Source organism: Gymnoscopelus microlampas (genome assembly GCF_963454915.1).
Source record: "Gymnoscopelus microlampas genome assembly, chromosome: 16".
NCBI classification, from domain to species: domain Eukaryota; kingdom Metazoa; phylum Chordata; class Actinopteri; order Myctophiformes; family Myctophidae; genus Gymnoscopelus; species Gymnoscopelus microlampas.
In genome coordinates, this window is record NC_139953.1 from 46,709,527 (window position 1) to 46,718,378 (window position 8,852).

The following is an 8,852-nucleotide window of genomic DNA, read 5'->3' on the forward strand; positions in this document are numbered from 1 at the left end:
GCTGGCGGAGACTTGTGCTCCGAGGAGCACATTTTCTATTTTTTTATTATTATTATCATTTTTTTTAACTCCACTCATATGATGAATATCTGAACTGTGTCCTTGTTCTTTCCTTCTATCTCTATTCTTCTTCCCTTTCCTCAAAACTACAACTGATGGGAGCTTGGGACAAAACCAAAGATCTGTGATGAGACAATATACAGTTGAAGTGGACGTTTATACAAACTGCTAAATCCTTATAATGAGAGAAGAAGACAACAGGAGAATGGGTTCCACGATTGTACGACGACGGGCTGTGTTCTCCTCCAGATCCCTAAACATGGTCTTCGTATCAGCTACTGTACCTGCCTTTGTTCTGTCTGCTGTCTGTCTGCTTATGGAGGCTATGAGCTACAACTCATAACACCCTGTTCTCCTGGTAACACTATCAAGGGTAACCGGAACGCCTGCCCCAAAACACACTCGCCCACATTTTGACTGATGTTATGTTTAGGAATAAGGTTAGGTTTAGACGCAGTTTTACTGAGGTTATATTTAGGAATAAGTGGCGGCGAGTCGTTGAGAGTGTTTTGGGGCGAGCGTTTTTTATTTTATTCCTATCGAGCATCAAAATAAATAATGTCTCTGCTTGTATAGAGCCTACCTGGATCTTCTTTGTGTTGCAGAAGACGTCACAATGCTCCTACAGCGTCCCTCTCAGTACGTCATGGTTCCTTCATGTGACGATGATGACTTGTGTGCTTGTGGTGGCGGCAGGGACGTGCACAGATAGACTCTAGGTGGCGCTAGAGCACCTGCCCTTTGCCCTCTTGACCAGAAATGCCCTTTTGAAAAAAAGAAGAAAAAAACATTGTTTTTTTCCAGTTTACAGCAGGGGTCTTCAACAGGGGGTCCAGGACCCCTAGGGGGTCCTCAGAGTTACTACAGGGGGTCTGCCAAATCTTTATGTGATATGATTTCTCTTTTTACCATAACCACTTGAAACCTAGCATCCCTTTTCTGAGGAGAACTGTAGCCAAAAATAGCAGATCTACAAGCTCACAACGCCTTGCGCTGTGAGGCGGCGAGTCGGTGCATGAAAATAGAGATCTATAAATAGGTGTGTCACTTCAAAAGATCATTTATATCTTTTGAAGTGAGGTAAGACAGGATTAATCAGGAACAGTACTGGCGGAGACCTGTGCTCCGAGGAGCACATTTTCTAGTTATTCTTATTCTTATTAGGAATAACGACAAAACAAGAGCATGTGATTTTTTATATATTTTTTTGCGTGTGAGAGCGGCTGACCTGCTCACCCGCAGCCTGCATAATTGCCTCTGAAATTCTGACTCGACCCACCCGCGCATCACTAGCAGCTACTGTACGCCCAAATATGGAGTGTGTTGTCTGTTGTCTAACCTCAACGTGTCATCATGGCATCAGGCTCAAACAAATCAGCCAGCTCCATATGTGTGCACAAAAGGGGGCATGCGAAAATATATGGGCATATACTGATGACACAGGTTCTCCTCTAGACCAGGGGTCTTCAACAGGGGGTCCGGGACCCCTAGGGGTACAGAGATCTCCCTATATGGGCATATTGGTCGGCTCGGCGGTGCGACGTAGGTGTGAGGGCTGCGTAGTGACCTGAACTCTAGTATGCTCAAAACATCCCTGTGAAGCAGTCCACTTCATGAACTCCATGTTTGGGTACAATTAACCATCTAATTCCATACATGGAGCTGGCTGACACATCACATCATGAATTCCATATTTGGGCATGGCTTGGCTAACCTTTGAAATCCATATAAGGATATATAGCTGACTCATCATGACATCACTGGGATGGGATGGCGTGAGCAGTCAGCATAAAAGGCACCGCAGTCTCAGAACGACCACATTTATCACCAGAGGACGTTTTGCAGGACTTCTATCAATGGGATTCTAACAGCTCTCCCTGGACACTACTCAGGACCCACACCCATATCCAGTGGTGGAAAGTAAGTAAGTACATTTACTTAAGTACAATTTTGAGGTATTTGTACTTTACTTGAGTATTTCCAATTTCCAATACTTTTACTTCTACTCCACTACATCTCAGAGGCAAATATTGTACTTTTACTCCACTACAATTATTTGAAAACTTTAGTTACTAGTTACTCAGATATATATTATGATATTATAAAACATACATTAACCACTTTAACCCTATTGTATACCTAGGCTATTTGAAAATAGCAGATCTACAAGCTCACAACACGTCGCATCGCGACGCGTTGTGAGCTTGTAGATCTGCTATTTTCAAACATTTTAGTACTTTTACTTTTGGTACTTTAAGTACATTTTGATGCCAATACTTTTGTACTTTTACTCAAGTACATTTTGAATTCTGGACTTTTAGTTGTAACAGAGTATTTCTATATTGCAGTATTGGTACTTTTTACTTAAGTAAAGAATTTTAGTACTTTTTCCACCACTGCCCATATCCTACTTCTTCGACTTGAGCAACTAATTGCCCCGTACTGTACTGTACTGTAACTACCTTCTAATGGTTCAGTTCTTATCGGACACCACTGGGGTCCTAGTTACCCTTTCCTTTGACACAGGACACAGGATTTGACTCTTCAACAGTGACCTCTCCAAGTGTCTATAGTAACACTGACAATAATGCCAGAGGCCTGAGGGCCTGTGCAGATAAAGTGGCATTTCTAAACAACCATATAATAAAAGGTATGTGTTTTATTTTTTTACCATTTGCCCCGCTAAACTATAGGCTGGATTGATCACAGCTATTCAAATAATTAACAAAACAAACAAACAAACTAGTCAGTAGGTTATTGTTCTTGAACCCTGCTCTTTTAAATTGATCTTATCGTGAAATATGTGTCATTGGCTGAAATTAAATACCAAACCTAATGTCTTCATCACTTACTTACCGTTTTGCTGGTTCATTTTCCACCTTGCATTCATTTTGCACACCATTTGGATGGAGGTTCTTGTCAGCTAAATGGAAAGGAGAAAAGAAATGTCAACAACAGTGACTTCAGTACGCACACACACACACACACACACACACACACACACACACACACACACACACACACACACACACACACACACACACACACACACACACACACAGCCCACATTATCCTAAATAAGTTGGTCATAAACTCCTTTATCAAGACAATAATAAATGTAAGCGAATAAATCAATTAGCCTAAAAAAAAAAATAATAACTATTATGGAAATATAACCTACTGGAAGAAAAGTAAACTCTTAAACTCACCTGTTGTTCAGGTTACATTCTGTGTCACAGACACAGTCACACAGGTTGTTGTGAATGATGATATATTTGTGAAAGTGGCGCCAATCTCTCTTAAGTGTTTATTTAGCATTTAGTAGCATAAACGTCACAGGTTTTTAAAAGACAGCAGGTGTCATTAAAACAGTGAATTATTGAGCTGATAACACATGACTAAGGAGTTGTGTGGTCCTCAGACATTAGTACAGTCACTATAACACTGTGTCACTGTGTATCTATACGTTGCTACATGTAGCAACAACAACATTACAATACATCTGGCAACACTGTGTCTGACTGACGTTTTACCCTGCAGTGATACTCTTTGACCACGAGCGTCGCTATCCGCTCCTTCCAAGTACCTCGAAGAAGAAGAAGAAGAAGAAGACAGAAGGTCAACAACAATCGAAGATGGCGGCGCGCTGTGTGCTGAGGTCCTTGTGGAGCTCTGTGTGTAGCGGCGGCATCACCCAGGGACCCCCGGGGACCACCGTGGGCAGGATGATCCTGTGTGTTCCTCCTCCTCGGCTGTCTGTGTTAGGAGGATCCTTCCAGAGCAGAGGAGTCAGACAAGGTGAGATAAACCATTCTAAACACTGCTCTGTCGGGTTAGCATCCAGGTTAGCATGTAGCTAACTAACCACTGGGTTGCCAGATCTGCTTATTATAACTTCCCCGCAAGATTGTATTTGAAAATAGCCGATCTACAAGCTCACAACGCGTCGCATCGCGACGCGTTGTGAGCTTGTAGATCTGCTATTTTCAAATTGCCGATGTATATGTTTAAGTGCTCTTGTGGCCCTAGCTGTAGTTTACAACCCTCGTAGACGTATTTACGATTCTGACGTCTTCAATCTACGAGAGTTGTAGGGTGCACGTCCCATGGAGTGGAGCACTTTCTGCACTTTACCCCGCGACACTCCAAACATGTTCAAATTGAAAATAAAAGGTGCTTACCGCAAAGCCCCAAATGTTAACGACCTTCGCGGGGTAGTAGTGATCCCCGTCGAGGTATATCTTTCAATAAAGAAGTCTTTTAATCCAGCTTGTGTCGGAATCTTCACTGTTCTTCTTTTGTTTTAAATGAGTTTGAACTGCGCATTAGCGATTTGGCGGTCGGGAGGTGTATTGATACATTGTGTTTTCAATGCGCAATACACCTCCCGACCGCCAAATCGCTAATGCGCAGTTCAAACTCATTTAAAACAAAAGAAGAACAGTGAAGATTCCGACACAAGCTGGATTAAAAGACTTCTTTATTGAAAGATATACCTCGACGGGGATCACTACTACCCCGCGAAGGTCGTTAACATTTGGGGCTTTGCGGTAAGCACCTTTTATTTTCAATTTGAACATGTTTGGAGTGTCGCGGGGTAAAGTGCAGAAAGTGCTCCACTCCATGGGACGTGCACCCTACAACTCTCGTAGATTGAAGACGTCAGAATCGTAAATACGTCTACGAGGGTTGTAAACTACAGCTATTGTGGCCCCATAGTCGCTTCTTTTGGGCTGGTTTTCCTAGACCTGGTTGCTTGTTTCTCTCACAGAATCTGGCAACACTGTGACAAGGACCACAATTATAAAACGTTTCGTGCCACAGGGAGGGATAAGTGAAAGAGTTCAGTTGTCATTATTTTTTCGAAAAATAGAAGATCTACAAGCTCACAACAAGCTTGTACTTTTCGAATGGCCGGAAAATTAAATGCTTGAATAATTAAACTGTTGGATGTTTTTTATTAGCTGTAGTTTACAACCCTCGTAGACGTATTTACGATTCTGATTGAAGACGTCAGAATCGTAAATACGTCTACGAGGGTTGTAAACTACAGCTAGTTTTTTATGGAAATCCTCTGGGACCCCTGGCCTCAAGGACCCCTGGGTGTCACATTTCCATTAGATATAGACCAGGGGTCTTCAACAGGGGGCCGGGATCCCTAGGGGGTCCTCAGAGTTACTACAGGGGGGTCCACCAAATCTTATTAATACCAGTATATATTTTCTTTAATAACCACTTGAACCCTACAGCATCCCTTTTTCTGGGCAAACTTTAGCCAAAAATAGCAGATCTACCAGCTCACAACGCCTCGCTCTGCGAGGCGTTGTGAGCTTGTAGATCTGCTATTTTTGGCAAAGAGATATACATAGGTGTAGAGGAAAAAAAAGAGCAGACCTAATTAAAGAAAAAAGTTATATAGAGGGGGTCCCTGCTTCATCTCTCTCTCAGCTAGGGGGTCCCTGGCCTGAAAACGTTGAAGACCCCCGATATAGTGAATGTAAAGTGCTGGAGCCAAGCTGTTTCCCTTTAGTAAATGTGTCTCTTGATGCCCAGAGTAGTAATAATGATAATAATAATAATAATGATAATAATTCCTCATTATCTGTTCTTACAGTGGTGGAGAAGCAAGAGGGACAAACCACAACTGTAAGTGAAATTGTGTTTGATGAAACATTAACATTATAGTGTGTGTGTGTGTGTGTGTGTGTGTGTGTGTGTGTGTGTGTGTGTGTGTGTGTGTGTGTGTGTGTGTGTGTGTGTGTGTGTGTGTGTGTGTGTGTGTGTAGCACTTGTAGACAAATGAGAAGTGAACAATGTTCAAGAGACGTCCCTGTCGGGTGTAAACCTCATAAGTTTCTCCCCGACAACAACAAAGAGCTAATTAGTCTAATTAGATTTATATTGTTGTTCCAGATTGAGGGGGTGACAGTGGAGGGTCCGCCCGCAGCAGAGCCTCCTAACCCTGCTGCCAAGTGTCCCATCTACAGATGGAACCTACAGCACAAATATGACTACACCGTAAGTACGCCTGTGTCATCTACAGCAGTGGTTCTCAGGCTTTTTCAGGCTGTGATCCCCCAAAAAAAGAATCATACTTGAACTGTGGACCCCCAAAATAATCATATTTGAACTGGGGACCCCCTACCCTGACAAGCACTTGGAACTGTAGGAATCTCGAGGCATTACATTTAGTTTGACTCAGTTCCACAGATAAATATTGTGAAAATAGCAGATCTGCAAGCTTACAGCGCATCACTTTTCTGCCATGTCTGCTTTTTTTAATATTTGGAAATGTGTGAACATTTTTCACCATGGAGACGATTATGACAATTATGCAAAAATAATTGCGATTGTCTCAAATAGTTGTGACTACTAGACCAGTATGTAATACTTGTGACAGGCCAACGCCCTTTATGGGGTGCAGCAGTCTCTTACTTTGGGTAAATCAATTTGAAGTGCTGCCCAAAAAGTGGATTTGTGGCCTGATTGTCAGTGAGATGCTCTATGTAAGCTGTGTGCCAGGTCCAGAGGTTCCTTCCTCTATATATTGACTATAATGTTGTCCTTATGCGTTTGTCACTCCCCCTCTCAGGACGTGCTGTTGCTGCGTCAGTTCATCAGGTCAGACGGAGGCATGTTGCCCAAGAGGATCACTGGTCTCTGTGCAGAGGAACATCAGAAGGTCGCCATCTGTGTGCAGATGGCTCACCGAGCAGGTCAGTGTCACACACCGCCACACAACAATGCAGTTCTCTTTCAAGCAAGTTAGTCCATTCATTGAATTTACATGTCACCAGATGTATCAAGAAGCAGATAGTTGTACGGTATGTGATCGTCTGGGCTACGCAAGATTAAACTCTACCATACAGATTGGTTATAATAATAATACAAATAATAATACATACATACGATTTATATAGCGCTTTTTTAAGTACTCAAAGTCGCTTTTACAGAAGCAAGCAGAAACAACTTCATTTGGAAGAACTAGTTAAAAAAATATTGTTGTAGAAATAAGTCCCGGATTGTAGCTTTAATTTAGCTGTCTGAAAGCCTTTTCAGTTGAAGCCAGGTGGTTATTAGACTTAATAATTAGCAGAAACCTCCTTATCACCACATAATAAGTTTTTGTGTTTCCCATTCATTGTACTTAAAATGTTTTTTCTTCCCTTCCAGGTCTACTTCCTGACCATAAGCCTGCACTTCCAGAGGGTCACATCCCCAAGCCCAAACCAATACTCAACAGGTGATTCTCTTTGTCATGTAGATAGCATGTTATTAAAGACAGATGCGACAGATTGTGTTTACCTTGTAAATCGCTCTGGATTAAGAGCGTCTGCTAAATGCCTAAAATGTCAATTGTGTGAATCTTTGAATTGCAAATAATTTGCTACGCAGACGACGTGTTTGAACTCTTGTTTTAATTCCAGCCATTGTCTCTCTGTTGTTTGACCCTTATTTTCTTCTTTCTTTTCCCCGGACAGATACATGACGCGCTGGTCCATCGACACGGTGAAGCCCATCTTTAAGAAAGGTCTCAAGTGGTGTAAGAAGAGAATGCCCATCAGCCACCCTCGACTGAAGAACAATGTGCGCTACGGTGTCAAACACATCAAGTTCAACCACTGATGAACCTCAACGTCCTCTCCTATCAACGTAGAACATGGACCTCAACGTCCTCTCCTATCAACGCAGAACATGAACCTCAACGTCCTCTCCTATCAGCGTAGAACATGAACCTCAACGTCCTCTCCTATCAACGTAGAACATGAACCTCAACGTCCTCTCCTATCACCGTAGAACATGGACTAACTGAGTGGGACCAGAATGCAACGAGACAGTTCCTCCTACACATGATCTAAAGCAGTGGTTCTCAAACTTTTTCATGTCAAGGACCCCCAAATTGACACTTATTAGCCTGCGGACCCCCATTTGAAAAGATATGCCAGGGACCCCCATAAGAGAAGAATTTTACAGCTCTAGCTGTAAAAAAAAAAATTTCAAGGACCCCCAGTTTGACATGCATTAGGCTACGGACCCCCATTTAATGGCATTTCTATCCCTGGGACCCCAATTTATATTGTAAAATCAATGTTAATGTAACTCTGAGAGTGTACAAATGGAACCAAATGTACCCGTTAGGGTCCATTTGTACACTCTGAGTTACAGACCCATAAGGGTCCATAAGGGTCCGTTTGGTTCCTATCCATCATTTAGCTGGGGACCCTCTGGAACCCCCTCAAGTACCCCTGGGGGTCCCCAGACCCCACTTTGAGAACCAATAATCTAAAGTAGGGGTCTTCAACGTTTTGCAGGCCCAAGGACCCCCTGGCTGAGCGAGAGATGAAGCAGGGACCCCCCTCAACATATTGTATTCATGTGTGTTTTCAGACATTTAACCACTTAAACCCTCAATACTTTGTAAACCTGACCGTTGGCTGTGTACTTTGTCTGCTCTTTTTTTCCCTCTACACCAAACCTCTTTGCCGAAAATAGCCAATTGTGGGCTTGTAGATCTGCCATTTTTTCGGCTAATATTCCCTTCAGAATAGGGATGATAGGGTTCAAGTGGTTAAGTGTAAAAAGAAAGATTTGGCGGCCCTCCTGTAGTTACTCTGAGGACCCCCTAGGGGTCCTGGACCCCCTGTTGAAGACCCCTGATCTAAAGCCTGATTTATACTGTACTTGTCTTAACCCATTAAGACCTGAGGCTCATTCTACAAAATAAAATGTCTTCTAAATCAGTTCTCAAACCTTTTTGTGCCACAAGGACCCCCAAAATGTTATATATTTGG

The 8,852-nt window shown here is 42.6% G+C and overlaps 1 protein-coding gene across 1 annotated transcript; it reads left to right on the forward strand.

Moving 5' to 3' along the window:
- The first annotated feature begins 3,686 nt into the window (after positions 1-3,686).
- mrps18a (mitochondrial ribosomal protein S18A) lies at positions 3,687-8,370 on the forward strand. Its single transcript, XM_084083257.1, has 6 exons — positions 3,687-3,858; positions 5,675-5,706; positions 5,974-6,078; positions 6,653-6,776; positions 7,234-7,303; positions 7,542-8,370. The coding sequence occupies exons 1-6, from the start codon at positions 3,696-3,698 to the stop codon at positions 7,684-7,686; spliced, it is 639 nt and encodes a 212-aa protein (XP_083939383.1). The 5' UTR covers positions 3,687-3,695; the 3' UTR covers positions 7,687-8,370.
- The last annotated feature ends 482 nt before the right edge of the window (positions 8,371-8,852 follow it).

Coding starts and splice junctions, on each gene's coding strand:
- mrps18a (XM_084083257.1), top strand. CDS start 3,696: ATGGCGGCGCGCTGTGTGCTGAGGTCCTTGTGGAGCTCTGTGTGTAGC. Junction 3,859..5,674: donor GAGCAGAGGAGTCAGACAAG/GTGAGATAAACC, acceptor CTGTTCTTACAG/TGGTGGAGAAGCAAGAGGGA. Junction 7,304..7,541: donor CCCAAACCAATACTCAACAG/GTGATTCTCTTT, acceptor TTCCCCGGACAG/ATACATGACGCGCTGGTCCA.